Consider the following 26,158-nt stretch of genomic DNA (forward strand, 5'->3'; position numbering starts at 1 on the left):
CCTCAGATTCATCTTCTGCAAAAAACACGCTAACAGTATCTTCTTCATGTGGTTGTTAGGAATAAGTGAGACAATACATGGATAGCTCTTATGATATAGTGCCTGATAAATAGTAAGTGCTCAATAAATACCGTGTTTCCCTGAAAATAAGACTGAGCCGGACAATCAGCTCTAATGCGCCTTTTGGAGCAAAAATTAATATAAGATCCGGTCAAAAGACGCATTAGAGTTGATTGTCTAGTTAGGTCTTATTTTCGGGGAAACACGGTATAGGCTATTATTATTATTATTGAGAAATAATGGTGAACATCTGAGCCAATGTATGACATTGAAAATTGTCAGTCATAAAATAGTCTCTCTCATTCATCTCAGAATAATTCCCCTGTTAAACCTGCCTACTTTTAAAGGTTGGGGCCCTGAGGGCTTAACCAACGGGCATGTGGACACTGGAGTAGTGGATGTGGGAATGGCTCCTGCCTGAGATGGTCACCTATGTTTTTAAGAATGGACAGAACACACAATTCTAGCCTTTTTTATCCTAAGCATACAGTATATCCTACCATAACAGCAATAATCACTACTATGCATGTCACTTACATGGACATATACAAAGAACTTTATATTGGTACTTAAAAATTCTCTTTAAAAGTAAACTAATATATTAGTGTTTCTAAATACCCAGTATAAAATTCATATTGAGTCTTAAGTTTTAAAATATCATGAATTCCATGTTTTTGGCATTCTAAGTTTAAAGTAGTCCAGTGTTTTCAATTTACTTATTAATATGCAAATTTTAAAAACTTTTTAATAAGAAGCTTTATAAAAACAAAGGTAAATTTTACCCCCCTATATTATTCCATTGTATTGATTCCTGGATTTGAACTTCAAGGGAGTTGATGACTTTTCTTGAAGATGTTCTGAAGTCCACTGTACCCTTTCCAGGTTCTCCTGTTCAGATTCTCCACGAAGATAATGCATTTACTTTAGTTACAAACCCATCTTTCTAGCCACAGTTGATTTTTCAAAATACCCTGTTCCCCAAAAGAAGTTTACCAGTGCTTTCTTTGTGACGCAGTTTTTTTCAAGTTTGGTTTAAACCCCAAATTGAATTTGTTTGTTTGTTTTGGGGGGCAAGGAAATGAAGGAGTAATGAAAAATTCTAGCTGCTTCTTTGAGTTGAAACTAAACTGGAGGTTTAAAAAAAAAATGCTCAAGAATTTAGAGATACACATCACCACCAAATAACAGAATATATGCCAATTTGGCTTTGCCTTTCTGCATAGCGAGTACTTTGGCTTTCTTTGGAAATCATTAAATCATAAATTCTACCTTAAACAGTTCACTTAATCGTACTGTTTGGGTGTGAAAGAGGGTGATTTGATGTTTTTAACTGATGATTTAATTTATCTATCAATGAAGGCAACATGGGGTAAAGAGGAAGTTGCACTTGTATGACTGTGGATTTTAATGCTGATTTGATTTATGTTGGGTTAATTAAATATTTTCTGTACCTTCAAGTCCTCCACTGAAAACTAGGTACAATGTGGATTACCTACTCAGCTTTACTCTGTGTTAAAAAATACACGGTTAAAAATAGTCAAATGTTTAAAAAATAGTCATACAGTAAGAAATTATAAACGTGCCTAACACAAATCTGAAGACAAATGGAGGACCCATATACTGTATTTATCTGTCTTCCTTCCAGTACACTCACAGTACACAAATGTAGCAAAATCAATAAATGTTGAGTTGATGATGACATTACCTCAATTTGCAGAGCTGTCTAACAGTATGAATAAGTAAATTTCTTTACAATGATCTCAAAGAGATGGTCTTAATCTTTAGGTGTACTGAAATGTATGAAATATTGCTTTTAATAAGTAAACCACTGACTGGAGTTTAGAAATCTTTTTCTACATAATGCCTTTTTTTTTTTTTTTTTGGTAAGGGTATTTTTTTGTAACAGGATTTGACCTGTGACTATTATTGAGAATTTTCTTAGCAGAGTTCAAAGCATTTTACAGGGATCATCTCATTTATCCCTCGAAAGTAAGGCAGAGGCATTATCTCCACTACAGACTGAGAACACTAAAAGGCCAAGATAGGTGGGTTTTTTGTTGTTGTTTTGCTAAGATCAAAAAGTAATTCTAGGATTCTAGGGCAAAGCCAGATTCCGGTCTGACCTTGTTACATGATGCTTCTGCAGCAGCTTAATGCAATGTAGTTGCTTCCCGAGGTCTCTCCTTGGCTATACTAGGTGTTGGATAATTTCCAGAGTTAATTTCTCATTCATTCTTGCTACCTGAAAACTGGTCTTAAGATGTAAATACAAAATAAAACCCTCAAATACTTCCCGTGAGAATTTGGGATACAGTGTATAGACAGGGATAGGTATCTTCCACGCTCCCCTCCAAATCTTACTGCCTAGCCTACTACTGTCCAATATAAAAATAAAGTGGGCTACAAATGCAAGTCACAGGTATAATTTAAAAATTTCTTGTAGTTACATTAAAATATATTTTATTAAGTCCAATGTTTCAAAAATCTTATCACGTCAACATGTAATGAATATAAAATTACTGAGATAGTTCACACTATTTTTCTTCAAAATGTGATGTGTATTTCACACAGCACACCTCAATTTCAACTATCCCACATTTCAAATGAGGAACAGCCATGTGCGACTAGGGGGAACAGTATCTGACAGCATGTTTAGACTTGAGGATTTTTTCTTAGCTCTCTCTTTAGATTGGTGCCTTTGTGAATGAGATAGGTGGTGTGGGGAAGAGCTCCGGGGTGACGTTGGAAAATTCACTTACATTTAGGTGGTGACTAATAAGAAGCCCTAGCTTTGCCATTTACTGATTGATACATTACTGGGGAGTTATGGATTCAGGATCTAGAGGACTGCAAACTTCCCCAAAGGTCTAAGATACCAGTTCTTTGCCAGGACCGTGGTTCATACTCTGTGTGAACACCTGGGCTAAGAAATATGTCAATTTCTAAGACGGCAGTTCATGGGGCCTGTGGAAAGGAGGCATCATCCGAGGAAGAGGAGGGCTAGGGGGGTGGGGGGCAGGCCATCCAAGTGGTTGCTTCTTGAGGACAGGGGCTCTGAGTAGAAGCTACTCGAAGGCGGAAGCTGCTCTTGCGGCCTTTGGCCAGGCTCTTAGCGGGTGTCACATGCTAAACGAATGAATGCATGTGCTTGCACCAAACGCTCCGGGCGGCCCACAGGATAGTGGAGGGAGGACCGCTCTCCCGGCCCGCACCCCGAAGCCGCTCCACGGCCGCGGGTGTGAGGGGCGGGCCCAGGCTTCGGCCCGCGCCGCCCCATGTGACCCGGTCCGACATGGTGTCGCCTCCTCCCGGGGCGGGGGCGGCGGCGGCGGCGGCAGCTCCGGCTGGGCTCCGCGTCGGGCCGGCCCCGCGGCCGCTCATGGGCAGCCGGGGCCACTTGGGGCCCTCCGGGAACGGCGGACCAGGCGAGGGCGAGAGCGGGGAGGCGAGGAAACTGCAGGAAGGGAGGGTCGCGAGGGGGAAGCGAAGGAAGGGGAAGGGAAAAGCAGGAGCAGGGCAAGGCGGAAGAGGAAGCGGGGCGGAAGGGAAGCCGGAGCCGCAAAAGGCGAAGGAGGCAGCGGGGCTAGGAATCGAGGCGGGAGCGAGGGCAGGCCCGGGGGAGGAAGGAGAGGGTGGCGGAAGCGTGGAGGAAGGGGCGAGAAGGTTCACAAGGGGCGATGAAGGGAGCTCAGAGGCGGGGAAGGAGGCCAAAGGAAGAGACGATGGGAGGAAGGAGGAATGGAGGGTCAGGACTGGGCGGCGGGAGGACGCAAGGCCAGGGAGAGCACAGGGACGAGTGGGTCAGGCCCGGGGCCGCACCGCGGGAGCAGGGACGGCCATGGCGGCGGAAGTCGAGAAGGAGGAGGCGGCGGCTCGAGAGTCGGCCGGCCGCCCGGCTGCTGGGCCCGCGCTCTGGCGCCTGCCGGAGGAGCTGCTGCTGCTCATCTGTTCCTACCTGGACATGCGGGCCCTCGGCCGCCTGGCTCAGGTGTGCCGCTGGCTGCGGCGCTTCACCAGCTGCGACCTGCTCTGGCGCCGGATAGCCCGGGCCTCGCTCAACTCCGGCTTCACGCGGCTCGGCACCGACCTGTAAGCGCCCGCTCGCCCGCCCGCTCCCTGCCCCGGGCCTGCCCGCGTCCCGGGAAAGGGCGGGGCGCCGCGGCCTGGTCAGCCTGGGGCAGTGTCGCACCCCGAATTCCGAGGCCCAAACCTGGCCTCCGCCGAGACCCCTCCTGGAACGCCCTTCTCCCGGAGGCCCCCATCCGAGGAGCCTTCCCAAGAGCATCCCTCAGTCTGCACCCTCCCCGTGGGCGGCTCCTCACAATTAGCCATCTTAAGCATTCCCTTCAGCTTTTAATTGTCTTTTCCCAGACGTTGACTCCCTGAGTCCCTCAGCCCGAGAGGAGCCCGGCTGGGCTGTGGCTTTGGAGGCCTCCTCGGTCCAGGTCTAGGATCTGTGTCCACTGTGTGATATATCCGAACGTTTTGTGGACATTCATCCTTTCACCTTCTAAAGATTGTTAGGTTTCGGGGCTCAGATACAATCGAATATGGAGAAAAGGGCTCAGACCTGAAAAGAAGGCCCTTGGTTTTAGTGTCAACTATAGCTTATGACTTGATGATAACAGGCAAAACGACACAAAAAAGGGTGTCCGCTGATGGCAGGGAGCTGGATTAGGTCTAGGCTGTATATACAAAGACATGGTATTGCAATTTGTCCAGTTCCTGGTCTGAACCTGTGAATGAAAAACTTTCCTGAGCCACTTAAACTGTTAAGTAAAAGGGAAAATGTGTGGACTTGAGGGAGTAAAAGCTTTCAGATTGCATCCAACTCTATCCAGTTTGGGTTAAAAAAAAAGGTAGTTCTGATACAGTATAACATTAAAGAAAGTTGTTTTAAAACATGAAAAGCTATACTGCCACCCCCTCCAGAGAACTATTCATTTTTTAGAATTACTTTTCAGTTGCACATTTCTTTGTCCCAAAGTTCTTTGTTGCTATCTTACTGATCCTAACAGAATAGGTACATAATAAATGTGGGCTGTACCATAATGAGATGAAAAACATTCCTCTAATATTAAAGGTTTATGTTATGTCCAGCTTTTTGCTATTACAGATAACAAATGAATAATTTAATGCATTTTTGGGCAACAGCTTGATTGAGATATGTCACATGCCATATAGCACATATGTCTTTTTGAATTAGTTACTAAGGATAAATTCTCAAGATTGGCATTATTGGATCAAAGGGTATGGTTTGTAAAGATATACCATGTTACGATGGCACCAGCAATGAATGATTAAATCAATTTCACTGAGAATTTTAAATATTTTTGCTGTTTTAGTGGATATCTAATGATATCTCAAAGTTTAGTTATTTTTCATTTATTTTACCATTGACTAGGATAAATATTTCCCCATGTGTTTGTTTCACCTGTGAGATTGTTCCTAGTCTTTGCCCATTTATTATTGGGGCCTTGATGTTATTCTTATAAATTTGGAATACTTATGGGTCATAGATATTAGGCTCTAGTTTGTCATCTTTGATGCAAGTATTTTTCCTAGGTTTTTATTTTTAGCTTATAGAAGTTTTACATTTAAATATATCAGAATCTGTCAGTCTTTTATGATTTATTTTCTTTTTTCCCCCAAATCTGAGAAATTTATAGTTTCTTTGCAGACCTGATAAACCTCTTTGAATATCTGCTGATTTTCTTGTAATTTGATTTTTTTAATAGTTAACACTTTCATCAATATCACTTTTTTTTTTCTAACCAGCTACCTAGTTATCACTACATCTTTTGTTAAATTATTCTTATCTTTCCCTTTGTTTTAGAATGCTTACATTGCCAAATATTAACTTTACATATGTGTATATATGTATGTATACATATAGGATATATATCTGAACTCTTCATTTTGTTCCACTGACATATTTTTCCATTTCCATGCTATTTTAAATATTGTTGCTTTTTGATAGAATGTAGTATCTGTTAGGCTTTATATCCTTGTAGGATTTTGTGTGTGTGTGAGATGTCCCTACTTCCACTCAACCCTCTAAGCAAAAAGTTCTGTCTTTTCAAAAGTTTCTGTGGTTTTCACTATAAAGCTCCCACATATCTGTTGTTATACTTTTTCATAAGTATTCCTAAATATATTATACATTTTGTTTTTATTATTAATGTAATCTCCAGCTAGGTCTTATTAATGATGTACAAGATTACTATAATCTTTTGTAAATTTTTAACCTGATCATTTTGTTTAACTTGTATTAATTCTAGTACGATTTTGTTGTCGATGCTAATGATTCTTTGGGATTTTGGGGTGTTTTTTTTTTGGGGGGGCATGTAGGCTTGTTTCCCTCATTTCTTATAAGAAAAACTCTTTAGAGAACATACCAGTTGACCTGTAAGAGAAGTTAGCTAAAATGACTGGAGCCCCAGCCAGCCAAGGTGCCAACGTTGGCTTTCCCTCTCTCTTTATAGTAATTGAATGAATGAATGGAAGACTTGATGTTTGTTTTTCTTTCCTTTTCAAGTGCTCTAAAAGAGATAATGGGACTGAGTGTATGTTCTATAAGCGATAATAACAACAAAATAAAAATGAGTTTATAGTATAAAGTGCTTTGAGACTGCAAAGTGATATGACTTTATTATTTATTAGCCATGTGTGTTTTGATTTCTTGTTTGTGTCCTAGGATGAGGTATCTGACCTAGTGAAGTTGTTTTACCGCAGCACTTGATAAAGAGCAGGGTCACTGCTCGTGTTTTCTGAGTTAAGGGGAGAAGTTATGTGTGTTAGAGCAGGTGGAGAGAGTGTTTACTAGTGTGGTCTGTTTCTGGACAGCTGCAGAGATGTGATAAGCCACCAAGAGAGGTGGTTGTCATCCCTGGAAGTAGACAGCATGTACCCCAGTCCTCTTAGGGTATCAAGGCACCAGGGCCCAAAGTTCAGTGAGACTATGGCTTCTTGGATAGTGGCAGAGCTGTAGTTCACGCTTTGGGCTAATGAACTGCAGACTGGACGGTGGAATAAATATTTATAAGTATGACACAAAACTTCATTTTATCAGAAGCCACACAACCTCACTGCACCAGAGTTTTATCATCTTAAAGAATGGGAATAACATACCTAGTAAAATGAGACTTAAATGTAATAGTGTGTAAGTGCTAGCACAGGGTTCAGCACATAGTAGGCATTCAAACTGTGGTCGAATGGAACTTTTTCATTGCTTGGCTTCTCTAGTCAGTCTGTATAGAGCAAAAGTAGAGATGGTTTGACTTGGAGATGCTGCCTAAAGACAGAAGATGGGGGAAAACACACACTGCTTAGTTTCTTTCACCTGTCCTGAATGTTTTTGAAAACATGACAGCAGAACCTGTGGGCTTAGGGTCTGCACTCCCTGCTGAAGAGCCTCTTGATTCTCAGAAACACAAACTGCTAAGGTTTACTGACCTTCCGGCTCAGGGCAAGTCCCATTCAGTTTGGCTGTTCCTAACTGATCATAGCTTTGTTGAGTAAGATGAACTGCTTTGGTTCCTTGTGATTTGTTAATGGTCTTATATGTGTGCTTGAAGGCATTTTGGCCACTTTAAAACCACAAACAAATAATTTGCTTCCCTTTAGGCCTCTTGCCCAAACAGTGAACACTGGTAGGTATCCTGAACTTTTTTTTAGAAGCAGACACAAAGACACTTTGAATCAGTCATCTGGTTTAAAATCAGTTTTGTTTGAAGGTTTTATGAAGCCTGGGGGAATAGAAATATCTTTAATATAAAAATCAAGGAAATGTTTCATATAGCAATCTTTTAAGTTTTCCCTAAAGAATAGCAGGAAAGCTAACTTAGTTCAGCCTTCAAGAACAAAACAGTGAAATTTGTCAGTTTCTAACAGAGGCTAAGTGCACGTAGTTAGACAGTATGACAGTCAGAAGAGCAAAGGTGCTATCTGCAAATTCTGATACTGAAAATTAACAAGAGCAAAGAATGAAAAGAAAAAAAAAATCTTAGTATGTAAATCTGTTTTTTAAAAAGTACTTCTGCCAGTCTTATGTTAAAGAAAGCTTACTTAATCCTCTTCCTCCCTAATTAAGTCCTACATGTTTTCAAACTTGAATTTTATTTTAAATATCCTTTGAGCAATAGCTGGGTGCTCTCTTGCATTTGCCTGTGATAGATTTGCCTAGAACTAACAATAGGTGTTTAGGGTGTAAGACGCGGAGGTGTTTGCCCTGGCATGTACATTCATTCCTCAGACAGGGTCTTGTGGGCTGGGAGCTCTTTGAGGCTGGGGGCCGGGGGTATCTATTTCAGTGATGATTAACGTCCAGAGTGGTGAGATGGACACAGATAAGCAGAGTGTGTTTGTTTGTTTTAAAATGATTGTGCCTAAGAGCATTTTTGGGGCTCAGAAAGCATAAAGTTTCCTAACTCTGAACAGAGAAGGCATTGCTGACTGGTTACATTTAAGGCCTAAACAGTGATTTTCAGAAAACAATTAGCAACTTAAAGTAGCTTCGGCTTTCCCCTTCACCCTCCTGCCTTACCTAGGGAGGAGAGTCACTTACTTTTTCTCCAGTTAATTGCAAGGTTTCATATATGGATGTTATCTTCAGCCATTTTGGAAAGGCCTTGTTTTTAATGGTTTTGTGAGTTAATAAAAGTGGAGTTCAGTTTACGTGCTTAAAATAAATAAAATAATACATCTGTGGAAGCAGGAAATGGTCTAGGGCAGTTAGTACCTCCAAATGCAAACTGCAAGAAAGGAAGAGGTGTTTTCCTCCCAAGGCTATGAGAATATAGAAGCTACTTACATCTTTACCAGTCTTGTAAGACTTGAATGGTAAGGGATGAATTTCCTAGCTTTCAAGGCAGAAATAGGGAGAAACCCAAAGTCTGCAAAATTCATACAGGAATGAGATCTCGAAAATATTTCAGTACTCCATACTTTAAATTTTCTGTGTCTGACACCTTCACCTGAGGTAAAAATTGTGCTTAAGCTGTTGAAAACAAACTGACATTGAGGTCACTGAGGAAACATATAGATTTTTTTAAATAATATTTTTGTGTTTGATATGGAAAATAATTACTTTTGTGTGACAACTTAACCTTAATTCTGGGTTGACTCTCATTGGATTACTTTCTGGTCCTGACTCCTAACCATGGAACAGGGAGAAGGTCAGGTAGACTCTTCTTGAGACCAGACCCCAGTAAATTTTGAAAATTTAAGATGAGATTCAGTGTTTGAAAAAATCAGAAGAAAATTGAGTGTTGAATTTTCAGTGAAAATTGGCATAACCCGCCCCCAACTTGGAGCTACAGAGACAGATTTTTGCTAAGCTCCACAATTTATTTCAGGTGTGTCAACCATCAGATGAGGTTGAGAATCCAAAGATTTGGTTTATTCTTGAGGAAAGGCCTTTCTATTTAGCAGTCTTACTCAGGTTTGAACAGGATTCAGATGGAACTCCAGTTGTAATCCATAGAAGCAAGCTGGTTGGACTAATTAAGAATTGTTTATGAATCCTGAGTCATGTAAATGCTTGAACTGTATTGAAAACCAAGTGTGCGACTGTCTGGAGAAAGAATTTATCTCTTGTTAGAGGTTTGGCCATCTTGTCTCCACTTTGATTCAGTTCTTCATTATATCCAAACTGTTCACGTTGCCCTCCCTGGAAGTCTGGGCCACCCAATGGGCCCCCGTGCCTGCCCCTCTTTAGCCCACAATTAATTGCCAGTACATTCTTTCTTCTTCTCCTTCTTTTTGGTATTTGACATGAGCTCAAATTGCTGAGAAAGGTGACAACTGTGAAATGAAGACAGGGCTTGGAGACACCTTAAAAAATACATGCAAAGGCCACTAAATGACAAGAGCAGACTGCCAGGCTCTTTCAAAACATCACCATGTCTGTTGACTTTCCATTCCTTGTCCGCAGCACAAAATTGGAGGTCAAAGAATCATAGAAGTTAGAGATGGAAAAGACATTTGGGGTCAGCCAGTTCATCCCTCCGCCTTCTCCTGCCCCTGATTCCAAATCATTCCTTACATTATATTTTCTCCCCCAGCTCTTGTACAGTTTTCACGGTCTTCACTCAACCCCGGCTGTCACCTTTGGGGAATGATGCTGGAGGCTCTGTCCAGTTTCTCCTCAGCAAAGAGAGATATTGCCTCTGCCCCCAGTTGACATCTGTGAACTTCTTTGTTGGTGGTCTCAGCTGAGAGGCTGAAGGCTAAATGGAAGTCTCTCTGCTGCTTGGTGATGGGGCTTTTCTAGGCAGAACTGAAGCACATTTAGTGTGTGATGATTTGGGGGAAGGGGAGAAGGGCGAGGGTATAGTGTAGCCATTGCTGAATTTGTTCCTAGACTTTTGCTTTTCAAAACTCTTGACCTGAAAGGAGATGTATGTGGTGTGTGTGTGGGGGGGCGGGGGGGCGGGGTATTGGGGAGGTGGACAGAGATAAAGAAATTTCACTGAATAGAGTTTGATAAGAACCCTACTTTGCAAATTGGTGAGTTAAACAAACAAATAAAATATACTAGTCCTGTGAAGTAATAGAGGATTGTTTCAGAAAATACATGTTAGAGAAGAACTAGAGTGGTGGCTGACTGTACAGAAGTTTCAGCTTAGAGTCAAGTTGAGAAGAGCAGGTGGATTGGAGGCAAGTATTTTGGACTAGGGGACACTATTGCCATTGGGGGGTCTCCCCTTGTTTTAAGTAGTAGAGAAAGAGAAGTCCTATGTTCACTGGCTGCATGGTTTGGCAGGGGTAATGGTCATTTTTAAAGGCGGCTTTGGAAGGTTACCCCTTGCTCCCCCTCTTGTTCCAGCAGCTGTTGGGAGCAGTCCGAAGGGGGTATTATATTTCTTCTGGTAACTCTGCCAAGAATGAGAGGAAATCCACAATCTGTGGTCTTTTTGGGGGGGATGGGGATGGGGTGGCAGGTGATGGAACAGGGAAATTAAATTGTTTTATAGTAAATATGTTGAGATACTTTTCCTGGAAAGCTGTTTCACTGAAAGGAACAGTATTTCCCCTGCTGACTAGCTTTGTAATGGGTGCTGTCTTCTTCCAGTACTTCTTTTTTCTTTCTTCCCTGTAGCTCCAGCTTTGACCTCCTATGTTTCTTTGAATTTTCCCTTAGAATTTTCCACATTGAAAAGGTGAGTCAAGATTCAGATACGGATGGTGTGTGTACTTCAGAGAGGCCTTCCTCTAGCAGTGGGTTACTAAAGGAGACCCTCTCGTTCATCACTTATCTTCTGCAGTTTGACTTTATCATAATGGCCTAGGAACTGGAGATGTAAAAACCTTCTGGGTAGTGTCTGGTTCATGTTCTCGCCATCCCTTCACCCAGGCTGCAAGGGCATCAGGGATTTGGAAGCTTGGTCACCTGGGCTGAGAACCTGCTTTGGAAATTCATATGGACATAGTTGCACGATTGAAAACAGTAAGGAGCAACCCTGAGAAGCAGAGTCGTGTGATGATTCCTCACATTTCAGATGGGGAACCCAGGGAGAAATCATTTTGAAGGTATAAGAACAAAGTCCACTTCTGAGTTTGCTAGTGCCCAATTCATGGCTCGCTTAGAGGATGGCCTGTTCACAAAAATTAGTGGCATCTTTCCTGCTGTTGTTTATTCTCAGAAAGTGCTAGACCAGCCTCTGTGAAATTTGTATTGTGGGATTCTGGAAAAACTGCTTCTGTGATCAAATGAGTGTGGGAAATGCTGTGCTCCAGCCACATCCTCTGTCTTGGGGATGCATAATGCCTGTTGATCAATTTCAGGCCCTGAGATGTCCAGTGATAGACGTGTTTAACTTTGTTTCATCCAGCACAGTCCAAACATGTTTTGATCATAAAATTCTTTTTTTTTTTTTTTTACTGCTTAATATCCCCTAACATCTTGCAGAACATGCACACTGGTCTAGTGCTCTGTAAATATAGAACTTGACCAATAGGAGGAAATGAATGTGAATGAACCCTAAGCTCACGTAAAGAATCAGGGTTATGCCCAGTGCTTCTGAAACTGCGTTGGACAGCTTTGACACGTGGGTGCCACATGAAGATACTTTATCTGCTCAGATTCCTTCCCTGGAGCCTCTGTAGCATAAGGATTTTGGAGGCCTTGGTTGAATTCCTAAAGATGTGGTGTGTTATACATTTTTAGGAAGGGCCTTGGAGGTAGTGTGTCCAGGCTCCTGAAAATCTACAGATATTGTTGAAAGTGTGACTTGCCAAAGGGAGAACTGTACTTTTAAGAACTTGTTTAAGCAGTAGCTATAAAATACCTATTATGCTAGGATCATGGTTCTCATCTGTTGTGTCTAAGACATACTTTGTGTAATGTTAGAATTTTTGATAGTACATCAAGGGATTAAAGGTGAATGCTTTTTTTCTTTTTTTTTTTTAAGCAACTTTCAGAAAGTTGAAAAACCTGTCTATTTACTTGTTTACTATCTGGCATGTACTATTTGAGTAGAACTGTTACTGCATCCTTTGAGGTAAAGTTCATATCTATTTCTCTGAAATGCAATCTTCCTCTTACTTGCAGCCACTTTGTGGCTCAGTGGCATGTCTGACAGAAAGCTTCATAAAAGCATGGATCTTTAGTTGGAGGAAAATAAATTCTATAAATTGTTTAGAATTTGATGGCATGCTTATTCAGGGTTCCTAGTATAGCACAGCTTGGAGCATGCTGGTTGAGATGCACTTTTAGAAGTACTGCTGTGTTTCCCCGAAAATAAGACCGGGTCTTATTTTAAGGTTTGCTCCAAAAGACGCATTAGGGCTTATGTTCAGGGATGTCATCCTGAAAAATCATGCTAAGGCTTATTTTCAGGGAAACATGGTAAGAGGCTTAAATCTTAATTCTATGGAATTTATGACTGTATTAGACAAACAGGACATATAGCTGTGACAAGCTAACAAACCTAGGTTTAGGATAGTTTCAGTCTAAGGGTTCATATGAGAGCAAGAGGAATGTTTGGAGGATTCAGGGAAGTAGAGGCTTAAGCTGGATCTTGAAAAATGAGTGAATTGACTAGTTTCCCAGGAGAGGGAAGGAGGCATTTGTCAAGGACAAAGGTAGGCTGGTGCTGGCAATATAGGAGAGGGTATGGGTACAGGAATGAATGTAGAAGAGATGGACTTGGCTGGAGTTCAGCTACGTAGTATGGAGCCATGAAGGAGAGATTGAATGAGTAAGGTGAGTTGACATTTGGAGGCCTTTCAAGGGAGATGTGGGTGATCTCGTGTATGATCCTGTCCTCATGCTGCCATGTTCCCTACAATTTCACTTCACCCTGTTCCCTGGCCAGAAGGGTAAGCAATTTAACATAATATAATGATTTTTCATTGATTTTTTTTTTTTTTTTTGAACCTTAGTTATAGACCACTGCTACTGAGGCCATTGGAGGACTTAGTCTGTCACTAAGTATAAATAGTTAGAAGTTTCTTGTTTGGGGCTGTTTAAATACTTGTACATTAAAGCCAAATTCTTAGTTTTAGTAAATGAGATGGTAGCTATAGACAATATGGGGGGAAACCTGCTTTCTGGAGAACAAGAAGATGAAAGAAATCAGAGACAGCATTAAGTTAAAATTCCAAGCCCCCACGCATCATTTGGCGTAGCCCTGTTTTCCCTCCTTAGCCCAGTGCTCCTTGAGATGGATGGCTTTGTCCTACGCTTGTGGACAGATACCCTCCTCTAAGCCCCGCGTCAGCAGGAAGTTATGCTGATGGTGATCATGCCGGCCGTGCAGGTAGGCGGCAGTGGGGCGTCAAGGGGAATCAAAGTTCAAGACGGGGCAGGGAGGGAAATGGATTTGTGATCCAGGAGTTCTCTGATCTTAGAGACTGTAGGTTTAAGACCTCTGATACACCCACGTTTTCCCTTCATTTACCACCCCCCCCCCCCCCCGCCCATTTTTCTTCAAACTAGGTTTATTTATTTGCTTTTGGTTTGGGGTGTGAGTGAGGAGAGGTGAAATGAAAGAGGACTCTAGATAACTGCCTAGATTAATTTCTGTCCCTCTGGACTCACTTATTGCCAAGATTTTAAGGGGCCTGATAGCTTACCGTGGGTACATGTTGTGTTGTTTTTGTTTAAAGTAGGTCATGTGGCCAGGAATGCAGTCAAACTATAATGGTGACTAAGTGCCGGAAAGCTGAGAGGGAGGGGGCCCAAGTGGAAAAATGAGCCTGAGGCAAGAGAAGCAGGGCTGGGAAAATGGAAGTTCCACCAGGCCCACAGGCCAGGTTAGAGATTCCTCCGTGCGTTAACAACCATGTAAGAGGTTTATTTACAGGGCACCAATCATTTTTGGAGGGAGCACCCCCACTTTACACCGGTAACTGTTGGAGAAACAACCAACCAGAGAGCATTTCAAGGATGGGAACAAGGGTCCTTACTGAATTCCCAGGGGCACCAGCTCCTGTCTCCTCAGGCACTTCTGCTGCTTTGTTCCTCTGACCTCTTTTGACTGGACCATGACAGGCCCCCACAGGGAAGGAGGGATACCTGTTTTCAGAGAAAGGATTATTCAGAGACCGAAGCCACTGAGAATATAGATATAATTTGGACACCAGCTAGGAAACCATCAGAGATGACTGAGAGAACAACAGGGATGAAAAGGCTGAGTTAAGTTGCTTTTAACAAAGTGGTACTATTTCTCAAGTGAAAGCTAAATGGAATGGTTTTAAAAAGTTCCAATTTGATTTGAAGTCCTAGAGCCAGTATTCACCTTGGGAGAAGACGCCTGCACCTGCTGTTTGCTAGTGGCTTCTAAAGTTCAACTTTGAAAATTTCTTGCTGTTGTGACCAGGCCCTCCGGGCAGTGCTTTGACCCTTAGTAAAGTGTCACCAAATGGCAGTTAAGTGACCAGGGAGATGAGAAAAGTGTTGTCCTTAACCCAATTTAGGAAACATATTGATTATTTCCCCCTTGTTTCATTTTTATTATGATCCAGAATATTCAATTTTTGGTTTCACTTTTATCTCTGAACTTAGACCTAACTCAAGAAGAGAGGTTAATTATAAACAACGTCTTCTTTTATATCTGGGAGAAATTTACAGATAAGGTTTGACGTGGAGTCTGATCTTTTTCATTAAGAATTCACTTTTGGTCCTTCCTGTTGACTATCTTTTGCTGTCCTCAGCTCTCTTCCAGCTGGTAGTATAGATTGCTTATTAGTAATGTGAAACCAAGGCCCACATTCACCCAGTGGATAAACTCAGTCATATATTTGAGCTTTAACATTGTGTACACCCAAATCCTAATCATTCAGCCTGAAAATAGTGCTAAGTTTGACATTAGAAGAACAATTTCTAATAGTTATAATTCAATTAGAAGAAAAACAAATGATTATTGGATTAGCTTTAGAGATGACACCATTAATGGATATTAATCACTACATATATTTATGTTTATGTAAAAATTAACCTTTTTGTAGTGATTTATAACTTATACTGTACTTCATTTTAGTTGTCATCATTGAAACACCACGATTGGGTGAAATACTATCCTCATTTCATAGGTGAAGAAATTGACAATTAGAGAAGTTAGATAACCAGGTTTGGATCCCAGTTTCCTAAGTCTGCATTCTGTACTTTTCCATAACTTCATTTAATCTACTATTTAGTTAAAGGTAAATTGAAAGACCTAACTATCAATACTTGTGGGATATATTGAAAACATTGCTCTCTTCCTAAAGCACCTATCTATTTACCTCTTCTGACCTGTTATTTATGGAGACGTAATTTTATGTAGTGTCTCCTCACCTCTACCTTTATAAATTTGACTTAGTTTTAAAATTACCATTCCTTACTATAGTCATTTCCAAAATATTTTGCCGTCCTCACATTTGTCATTTCTGTGGCAATATATTCCATTGCATTAGTATACCATTTTCCCCTACAGACAGATATTTGGGCTATTTCCAGATTTTAGCTCTAATATATAGCTGCAACTATAAATATCTTTGTAAAAATATTTTTTCTTTTGAATTATTTCTTTGTGATATAGTGCCAAAGTGGGGATGCTGGGTTGAGGCTGTCATTTAACAACTTTTCTCAACAGAATTCCTTTCTGAAAGGCTGTACCAGTGTGCTGCTCGCAATATATAACCAAACCCAAACCCTTCTATCAAACCAAAGCTAGTGTCTGGTTTTTCCACTTAATAGATGTGAGGTGGTACTTTAATAATTGTTTTAATGTACATGTCTGTAAACTATTATTGTTGGGGGATATTTCCCCAGTCTTTTATCCTGTAAATGCTTGCGTAATTATTCTTATCCACTGTTGGATATGGATGACGGTATTGGAGACAGGGTGTTATCCTGATAGATTTTTATCAGTCCCCTAAAACTTCTGGGTATAAAACTTGTACCTGTGGTACTTTTAGGTATAAAACTCCCACTCTGTTGCTTTCATTTGAATCTCTTTTTTCTTCTATGCAATATTTAAAATTTAAGTGCTTTAAAATCGTCGAGTTAAAAAACTTTTAAATTCACTCTTTCTTTGGAATTTATCGTATTGTGATATGAGATGGTAATCTAAATCAGTCTTTTGCTCTGTTGATACCCAGTTTTATCAACAGACTTTATGTCTAGGTCTGTGACACATTTTGACTTAGTTTTTCTGTATGGTGTGAAATAGGGGTCAGGGTTCATTTTTTTTCCTGTGGTTCTAGCTCTCTTTGTCATCCTTTCTCCATTAAGTTGCTTTGGTGTCACTATAGATACTTTAAAAGGACAGGCTGTTCTCCTTGGTTTTCTTGGTTATCCTAGTATGAAGAAAGAAGAGTTATCCCTTTTTTGTCTCCTAACCCCTTCACTTATATCCAGATATATTCTGGATATTCCTGTGTCCTGACTTGTAAACCCATGGAATTTTCTCTGGTTGGCAGTGAGTTGCAGTAATGGGATTATCTGTTCTGTCTGGACACAGGATGGCCAGTGTACCAGTGAAGGAACGAGTGAAGGTGTCTCAGAACTGGAGGATGGGGCGCTGCCGAGAGGGGATTCTGATGAAGTGGAGATGCAGGTTAGTAGCCTCTTGACTTTTTAAAAGTTATCTGGGATAGAAAAGCATGCTGGGAAGTGAAAAATCTGGTCCCAGCTGAAGTGTAAATGTGCCTGTCTTGGGTGGTATGGCCCTAGTGATCCTTTAACTGCCACAAAGGGGGCATGAGAGGCACAACGTTTTTTCACATTTAAAAAGAGGATTACAAAAAAGTGTACTTTAATGAATTCCATATTTTTTACGATTATAAAACTAAGGGTTTATTTTAGAAAATTGAAAACTATAGAAAAGTGTGAAGAAGAAAATAAAACGCAAGCTATAATCCTACCACTCAGAGGTAACCATTGTTAATACACCTCATCAGAAGAAATAAATGAAGCCAGTATTTCAACCCATCTTGTTTTACAGTTATTTTTCTTTAAATCTTCTACTCTAGGGAGTTACACCTTCACTCTTGGCTTCCTATAGCCCTCTCCTCTACTTTATTAAAAGGCAAAATAGAATCTAAAGGTTTGGCTATATCTGTTATAGGAGGTAGAGCTTAGAAAAAGTGCCAGGAAATTTAGATAATGGCTTTGGCACTGCCAATACCATAAATTTTATGCTTCATCAATGCTAAATGATTTCACAGTTATTTTTTGACTCCTTATCAAAAAAGTGCTCCTTGTTGATCGGTTGGAATGGATAGGGCACATCATGATTCCTCATTCCAGGTTGACCTGTGCCTGCGCTGATAGACACAGGCAGGCTTCTTCATCTGATGACCCTTTCTGTTTTGCTTGTGTCCCATTTCTGCTGGTTTTACTGACATTGGTTGCCGTGAATTATGCGGTGGTGATAATGGTAAAGAAGCTACAGGGGAGAAACATGGTTCTTTACAAGGAAGGACTTTCCTCTCTCCTTCCCACTTATGCCTTTTAACACCAGAAAATAAAGTTTATTTTTCTATCAAGGTTTTGTCCTTGGTGTCTTTTTGGGCTGGCTTCAAGCAGTTTGGCAAATAAACACACTAAACAGTTACCAGGCTGCCCTGGGATTCTCCACTGTTCACCTGGCATGAACCTGGTTTCTTGTCCTAGGCAATGGCTGTTTACCAGATGGCTCTAAACACATGAATTCCAGACCCCTCTGCCTGCTGCCTACTTGAGTGTGCCACAAACTTGTGCAAGGGGATGTTGAAGAAGAGTGTGCATAATGAGTGAGAATGCAGGCATCTATACACACTCTACACATGTTCCATATAATATATGCACACACTTGTAAAAACCTCATGAGCAGAAACTCAGTTACTACAAAGTCCAAGCTGCATTTAATGGCCCGTCAAGTCAATTTGCAGAACTTTTCCACATTCCCATGACGCTTGTATTAAGGAGTCTGGGGAAGAAACACAGCCCAGTTTGCTCAGACAGGCTTGGCAGTGGGAGATGGTGTCTCTGTAAATGGGGATGAATCAGTTGTCCCGGTGCTTTGCTTGGGACCTTGTAGCTCCAGGACCCCTGTGTGGAGTCGGACAGGCTGCTGGGGTGTCTACTTTGGGAAAGGGGCTTAGTCCCCACCAGAGAGCCTGGTGTCTGGAAGTCTTTCTTCTTAAGGCTCAATCCATGCCATAGAACTGGTCTGTGACTTCTAACCTTTTTTCCTCCTGCCAGATTGTAGATGGCATCTTTAACTATTTGTGGATTTCTTTCATCAGCTGCCTATTTCTCTCTAGTCCCTGAACTATAGTGGACTGTCCTGGGGCTGTGTTTTTCCATTGCCACACGTACCCTCTACTACAGAAATGTAGATATCCCCTATGAGGATCTAGGTAGCTAATCAGTACATTAGCATCCTTTCCTAAATGGCTTTATTCCTTTCACTTATAAATGGCCCCTTGCTCTAATAGGACAAGGGAATGGGGCTTCCTTGGGCTCACTCTTCTCTCTATCATACCCTAACTAATCTACTGGGAAAGAGGCATTTATGGGAGTCTTGGAACCTTGAATCAAATCAGTGAGGACACAGATGAAAGAAAATTACTTCACCAGAGTAGAAGGTGTCTTTTTGCCCCTCTCCACCCCTCAATCATTGCATTTTCGAAGCTCTGCCTACCCACTAACCCAATTCTTAAGCATTCTTCAATTAAAAGTGATATTTAATTGGTCTTTTAATTATGACTCTCTTTTAGATTGTCCGAAGAAGATTAGGTCACCACTAAACTCAATCACTGTAGTTTTCTGAAGGTAGCCTAAGTGTAGGTAATTTTGAAGGAGTGGGTGAGGTATAGACTTAGCCTTGCAGGTCATCCTGGCTAAGTTGGGGATTAGTCAGCTTCTCCAAGGATTGGAGTCGAGTTTTCATGCTGTATCATGATGATTGTTAAACTTTGTTTTCCATCTCTACAGTCAGATGCCCTGGATGCAGCTAGAGGGTGATTCTCTGTACATATCCCAGGCCAATTTCATCCTGGCCTATCAGTTCCGCCCAGATGGTGCCAGCTTGAACCGTCAGCCCCTGGGAGTCTTTGCTGGGCATGATGAGGACGTTTGCCACTTTGTGCTGGCCAACTCGCATATTATCAGTGCAGGAGGGTAAGTGCTGCACGTTTCTCCTTCCACCCTCTTCCTTAGGATTCTTCAGGGACCTTCTGTCTGCCTCTGACTTTTCCGTCTCAATTCCAAAGGGATGAGGAGGGAGACTAGTAGAAGGAATAGTGGTTTTTTTTCCATTTAAAGCAGAGAGATTTACCAAAGGCACTTAATAGGGTTAGCTGAAGAAGGAAAACAAGAAGAGCCTTTAATGAAAAGTGAAGCTGATCTTGATACTCTCAAGGGGGAAATTTGTTTTGTCTCTCAGCTCTGTTCAGCCCCAAGTAAAGGTATCTAGAAGCTTGGAACCTTATTGGACTGAATTGCCTAAAGCTTAGCAAATTTGGATGTCATTGGAGACTTGGGCTGTTTCTGTAGACTTGTTCACTTCCTACAGAGAGAATATTTGGCTATTGGGAGTGAGCTCCTTATTTCTCTCCTAGAGATGGGAAGATTGGCGTTCATAAGATTCATAGCACCTTCACTGTCAAGTACTCAGCTCATGAACAGGAGGTGAACTGTGTGGATTGCAAAGGGGGCATCATTGTGAGTGGCTCCAGGGACAGGACGGCCAAGGTGAGGTGGTCACCCCCTTACATACTGTTATTCCCTTCTCTCTATAGGGAGTAGGGTGGGAGAGGGTGGGTAGGGCCTTGAGTCTTGGGATTGGCTGAGAGCATTGGGTGGGGGCGGGAGGGAACGACACAATAAAGGACTCACTTATGTGCCTCTGGCATGCAGCTTGCCATGCCAGGTTGTGTCCCTGCCAGCTGGCCTGGGAAAGGAGTGGACAGTGGCTGGGAAGCTTGCCACTCACTTGAAATGTGGCATGAACTCAAAAACAGAGGGCCTGGCCAGCTTTTCCTCCCTGAGCTGAATTTCCTCAAGTTTGTGGGTTGAGTTCTGACCCCAATATTTTATTTTAAAATCTCCCTCTTTTTGCTTGCTCTCTGTTTAGGGAGGTTAATTTTTCACCACCTTGTTTATAAGCAATCAGGCTGATAATTAAAATGTGTTTTTACTGCTTCTCTGGAGAGTGATGTGGTCTGTAAGCAGTAGAAAGACGGCAAGAGAAGGGTGTTGTTTGTTGTGTCATTGCCAAATTGCCTGGTCTACAGTCAGACATCTGACAAGACCTAGCAGAATGAGGCTGATAAGTAGTGTGACCCCTGCTTTGTGGACTCAGTTCATCCATGTCTAGGTCAAATAGGCTCCTACCCATGAGCTAGAGAAGAACTTTCTCCATCCCTGTATCCAGCAGCCCAACATATGCCTGGTCCTTTGGGGCTGCTGTGGGAACTTAGCTGATGATTCAGTTGATAGTACCGGAGGCCCAGTAGCATCTTGCTTGTCTGTTTCCCAGCATTTGGAGACTCCATAGTGATAACAGAAGCAAAATGCTTGTTCATGGCAGCATGTGTCTCTAAGACACACGGGAGAGGACTCAGAAGAGGGAAGTTGCAGGCTTTACTCACTAACTTTTCTGACTCCGTGTGCCCTCTGGTGACTACTCCTTCATGGAAAAATGTCGCCAATTTATATCAAAAGAGCTAAATATGTTCCTTTCTATTTATGGAAGTTTCTCCTCCCTTTGCTGTTTTCTTCCTTACACTTTGTATTTTATCAGAGACATGCTCACCAGCACAGGGAACCTGAGAAATCCAGAGAATCTTTTCCACCAACGTGGAAACGGAATTTCCTATCACCTGCTTCCCATAGCCCATACTTACTTCAGAATTCTGATTGATCACTGTCTTTGTGCCATTCCTTGCAAAGAGACTGGCCTTAACTTGCTGTTCTGCTCAGAAGTCAATTTGCGTAGACACCTTTTGTGGCGTGTGTGACCTAGATAGTCCCATCTCATTATGGCTTCTTCTTGTCATGGATTCAAACTTCCCCAGGTTCTTCTTTTTCAGTGACATCTCTTTCTTCTGTCCTATTCTCTGTACCCTGACACCCCGAGCAGTATAAAACTAAGCTTTATGACCACAGGTAGCAATTCAGGTATGGACTGCCTACAGTCAAAGAATGATAACAATTTTATCTGGACTATGGGTTAGTTTCATGTTTTAAGTACTGACTCAACCCTATTTAGTGACTTAGTGTCTTAAAAGCATTGAAATAGGTACTATTTAATCCTGAAATTGTCACTGTAGTATATTCCGTTCTTTTTGAGGACTTCTTTTAGTCAGTGACAGAATTCTCCCTGCTGGTTCTTCAGCTTCAGAAAGCTAGTTATTTGTTTGGGGCTCCCCAGTGACCTCCAGGCTAGCTCCTCTGTGTTGGCTATTGGAGGCTGCTTCAGTTCCTTCCTCTCCACGGGTGTCTTTGCACGTAACCACCTTCATCCCCCTGGCCCATTTCTGCATTACCCACAGTCAGTCTTTTATAACTGACTTTCCATTTCTTTTCAGTGGCAATTCCACAGCTGCTTCTTCAGGCTTCTAATACATCTGAACTTATTTAAGAGCAGTCATGTTTGCCTGTAAACATCTATAGCCTGTTTGGTGGAGTTCCCCAAATATGTACTGTGTTTTAGGAAAGATATTTGTTTCATAGGGGTAAAGGGAACTCAAACATTTTCTTTGTAAGACTTCTGAGCAAGGGACTGCCCAGAAAAATCCTCTTCCTTCCCCTCCCCCAACCCTAGTTTCAAATGTACTGTAACTTAGCTTGGGTGCCTCTCGGTGCTTTAGTGGGGCTGGCCCCATCCTGAGATGTGACAGGATGGTAGCTTACGTTCTTGGTGGGCCTGGGCCAGTACTGATCAGCCCTTCATTTCTTCCTTTTTCTCTGTTCTTTCATTCATTCTGATATGTGCCGACAAGGCACTGGGGCTCTTCAAAGGGGACAAAGATACAGTCTCTCTCCTTAAGGGGAGCTGAGACATGCGTGCACTGGCTGTGAGGTGATTGGAAGTGGCCAAAGACTGCAGGGTAAGGCGCTAGGGACAGGGAAAGTTCAGAGGGTGGAGGGATCACATCTGGCTTGGAAGGGGAGACTTTATGAAGAGGGAACATTTGAACTTGGTTTTTTTTTCTTCTTTTAGTTACTTTTCAATGCATAGGTTTGCTTGTTTGTTCTGTAACAATATAGCATGAAACCAGGCGTTGTGCTAAGCACTTTACATTGGTTCATTTTCTCGTTCATCCTTTAGGATAATTTTTCCCCACATAATAATGCTCATAATATATTTTAGATACCAATATACTTTATTTTATAAGGTTTTCCATTATTATTACAAATTATTTGTGTCATCTTTAATGGCTTCACAAAGGACTTACCATAATTTAGTCACTATTTTTCCTATTGGTAGATGTTTGTAGTTATTTTTTTTCCTATAGCATTAAGAACTACCGTTATCGATGCCTAATAGCTAACAAACACTGTGCTACTGTGCTGGGTACTTTACACATATCTTCACTTTTCCACACTGCAACCTTGAAAGATAGGTATTATTTCCCATTTTATACATGAGGAAATTGAGGCTGAGAAATTATGAAACATTTGTAAGATCAGAGATAATAAGTAACAACTAGGGTTCAACCCAACCCAGATTTGTCTGATTCCAAAGCCCATGTGTGCTTTTTCTGCTGCTGCAGGCTGCAGAGGATATTTTTATGTTTTTCTTCATTTTAGGATTATTTTTTTAGGATAGAGTCTCAGCAATAGAATTACCGAGTCGAAGGCTTTGGTCATTTTAAGGGTCTTGATTCATATCGCCAACTGCTTTTTACTTTTATTTTTACTTATTTTTTTTTAAGGAGGGCGCAGCTCACAGTGGCCCAGGCAGGGATCTAACTGGCCACCTTGGTGTTATCAGCACCGTGCTCTAACCAAGTGAGGTAACCGGCCACTCCAGCCAACTGCTTTTTAAAAGGACTGTATAAATGTCCATTCCCACTGAGTTATATCTTCTCCAGGTATGGCTCTTTTTTGATACTCATGTTTCTGGTAGATGGTGTGCTGCTGGGCCGGGGAAAGAGGGCCACTTTCCCCAGATGATGTTCAGAATTGGCAGTGTGCTTCCTAGGCCCCTCCTGGAGACCAGGAAGCTTGTTCTGTGGTTTGCACAATCTAGGAATCCACCAGCCCATTCCCTGGAGGGCACTAGTGAATTCAGGCCGAGGGCTGTCTCCATAGATTTTGTAATCAGAGTCGTTAGTGTCTCCCACCACCCATGCAGGGAGTTTGCTCAGGGAAAAAGTAGCCCTCTCTTCCAATCTGGGGCTGTCTGAAAGAGGACATTAGAAGTGCATCCAGGGGGAGGGGAGTTACCACTTTGTGAGGGGTGTAAATGTCTAACTATTACATTGTTTTGTACACATAAAACTAATTTTTAAAAAAGAAAAGAAAAATAAAAAGATTTAAAAAAAAAAGAAGTGCATCCAGTTACTGTCAAAGTGGCCTGACTGCAGATCCAGATGAATCAGCCAGAATCATGGCACATCAGGAAAGTCGTGGTATTTACCTTTGTTTCCTGCCTGTCCCCATTCAGGAACTTGTTAAATTTATTTTCTTTTCTTTATGTTAGAAAAAGTAACTCATACCCTCCTCCCCCCATCATGCACACAAAATCTAAAAACACTTTCTCCTTTTATAGGGTAGAGATATCATGTGACCCTAAGAAGGCAGGACCCCCCCCCCCCTTCCATTACTTACCCCTTAAACTCAAGGAATGTTTCCTGAAAGTTCTTCCATCTAAGGTCCTGACTGACTTGTGTGTTCCCCTTATAGCACTGCAGGGACCTTGAGAGGTCATTGATCCCTCTGGCTGCCTCAGGATCCCACCTTGGCTGCTGTCTGGGGACAGCCCTGTATGTTTGAGGTTTCCTTTCTGTTTGGTTAGAGGCTTATTTCCCTGTGTGTGTCATCTGGGGTAGGGTAAGGTATGGGGGCCGCATGCTTAATGGGAGATTTCTAAATGCACTGGCTGCTGAGAGGGCTCTGTGAGTGTTGATTAGAGTTAAGCCCAGAGTGGCTGCTAATGTACATTCCTGACTGATAGGGACCAGATAATGTGCTCCAAACAATATTTTTAACCTGTAGAAGATATGGAAGCTTAAAAGAGTTAAGCTTTTCTGCTACTTTTGGTGACACTAGGTGCTAAATTCCCTGCTGACATGAATAGCACTGGATCCTGGGCTTTATCAACAAACAAACAACAACACACCACCTTCCTACTTTGAAGTCTCTCTTCTTCTCCCATTCTTTCCTTCTCTTGCGTCTTTCTTTTTGTTCCTCTCTAATTCTGTCTCTAGCCTCCCATACTGTGCCTTGATCTTCCTCCCCCCACTTCTACCTCCCCAAAGTAAAATCTTGGTGAGAGATAGTAGAAAGGGAAATCCACAAACATGGGGAGGTTGCTAAGAGAGCTGAGCCCCATCTACTCACTGTCCCAGTCAAGTCTCAGCTGAGGAATGTGGAACTTCTGATTTCCTGGGTGTAAAATTGGCTGGTAAGTAAGGGCTATCGGGTGGAAGTTAAAAAGGGTGGTTAGGACTGGGAACCAGGGTCTAACGGGTGTAGGCTAGCCAGAAGCTGTAGAGGCCCTTCTGCTGGTACCCTGATCTCTGTGTATACAGGACAGAAAGAATTCTCCGTTTCCCCACCCCCGTAGGGACAGTCACCCCACCTGGTGCATCTTTCCTGTCCCCATCCCCATCCCAGGCAATGCCAATACGAGCATTTCCTCTCCTGTTTCTAGGTATGGCCTTTGGCCTCAGGTCGGCTCGGGCAGTGCTTACACACCATCCAGACTGAAGACCGAGTCTGGTCCATTGCTATCAGCCCATTACTCAGGTAAGGGAGACGTTTTTGGATATGATTTTGTCCCATCTAATAATGCTTTTATTTTACAAGGTCAGGTGGGCTAGGAAGTCTTCCACCTGTGTGTTCTAGGTTACTTTGAGCTATTCTCCCGGAGATTTTGGAAATCCTCCAGAGACCTGAGAGCTGAAGCTCACTTCATATATGCATGGGGTTGAGATAACCTTCTAAGGGCTAACTTTCTAAGCATCTAGCCCCAGGAAAGTAAAGGAAAAGATACTGTGTTAGAATGTAACTGAGTCCAGCTGTGACAAGAGTGTCCCTTCTGGAGCAGATGCCCTTTCAGATCATTCCCAAAGTAGAGACCTCTCAGTACCCCTAGGAGGTGATAGCACCAGCCAACCAGCTCTCACAACTCACACCAGTGGTTTGTTCCCCTTGGAAAATGTCTTCTGGAGTATCCCTTATGGAGTTGAGTCATCAGGAGAGGCTTGGGGCCTATGTCCCATTGGGCCCTCATCCAAAGACAGGTATGTGGAGTAGATTCGTTGACTGTTGTAGCAGAAGTGCCAAATTTTTGATGGTGGCTTTCCCCTACCCTTTGGCCTGACTGGTATTTCTCTAGCTTTATAAACGAACGAGCTTTGCATCCTAATTCTGCTTTCTTGGACCAAGACAGAGCCTCTCTCCTCCCCGGCAGGGTACATAGATGCCCTGTCCTGCACCTGCTGTGTCACA

General features: G+C 42.2%; 1 protein-coding gene across 4 annotated transcripts in view; it reads left to right on the forward strand.

Moving 5' to 3' along the window:
- The first annotated feature begins 3,233 nt into the window (after window positions 1–3,233).
- FBXW4 (F-box and WD repeat domain containing 4) overlaps window positions 3,234–26,158 on the forward strand; it is a 74,674-nt gene continuing 51,749 nt past the window's right edge. The window contains exons 1-5 of one of the 4 annotated variants that reach the window (XR_012498447.2): window positions 3,234–4,149; window positions 17,010–17,105; window positions 19,469–19,654; window positions 20,095–20,227; window positions 25,359–25,453. Coding sequence is in view for 3 of the 4 variants with exons in the window: in XM_074339152.2 (XP_074195253.1) it covers window positions 3,353–4,149; window positions 17,010–17,105; window positions 19,469–19,654; window positions 20,095–20,227; window positions 25,359–25,453 (1,307 nt within the window). In the remaining variant the exon portion in view is untranslated. The remainder of the gene's footprint in view (window positions 4,150–17,009; window positions 17,106–19,468; window positions 19,655–20,094; window positions 20,228–25,358; window positions 25,454–26,158) is intronic. The other 3 variants (XM_074339152.2, XM_019724958.3, XM_019724959.3) reach the window with 3 other exon arrangements.

This window comes from Rhinolophus sinicus, chromosome 15, assembly GCF_057876585.1.
Source record: "Rhinolophus sinicus isolate RSI-liver-muscle chromosome 15, RSI-T2T, whole genome shotgun sequence".
In the NCBI taxonomy this organism is placed as follows: Eukaryota; Metazoa; Chordata; class Mammalia; order Chiroptera; family Rhinolophidae; genus Rhinolophus; species Rhinolophus sinicus.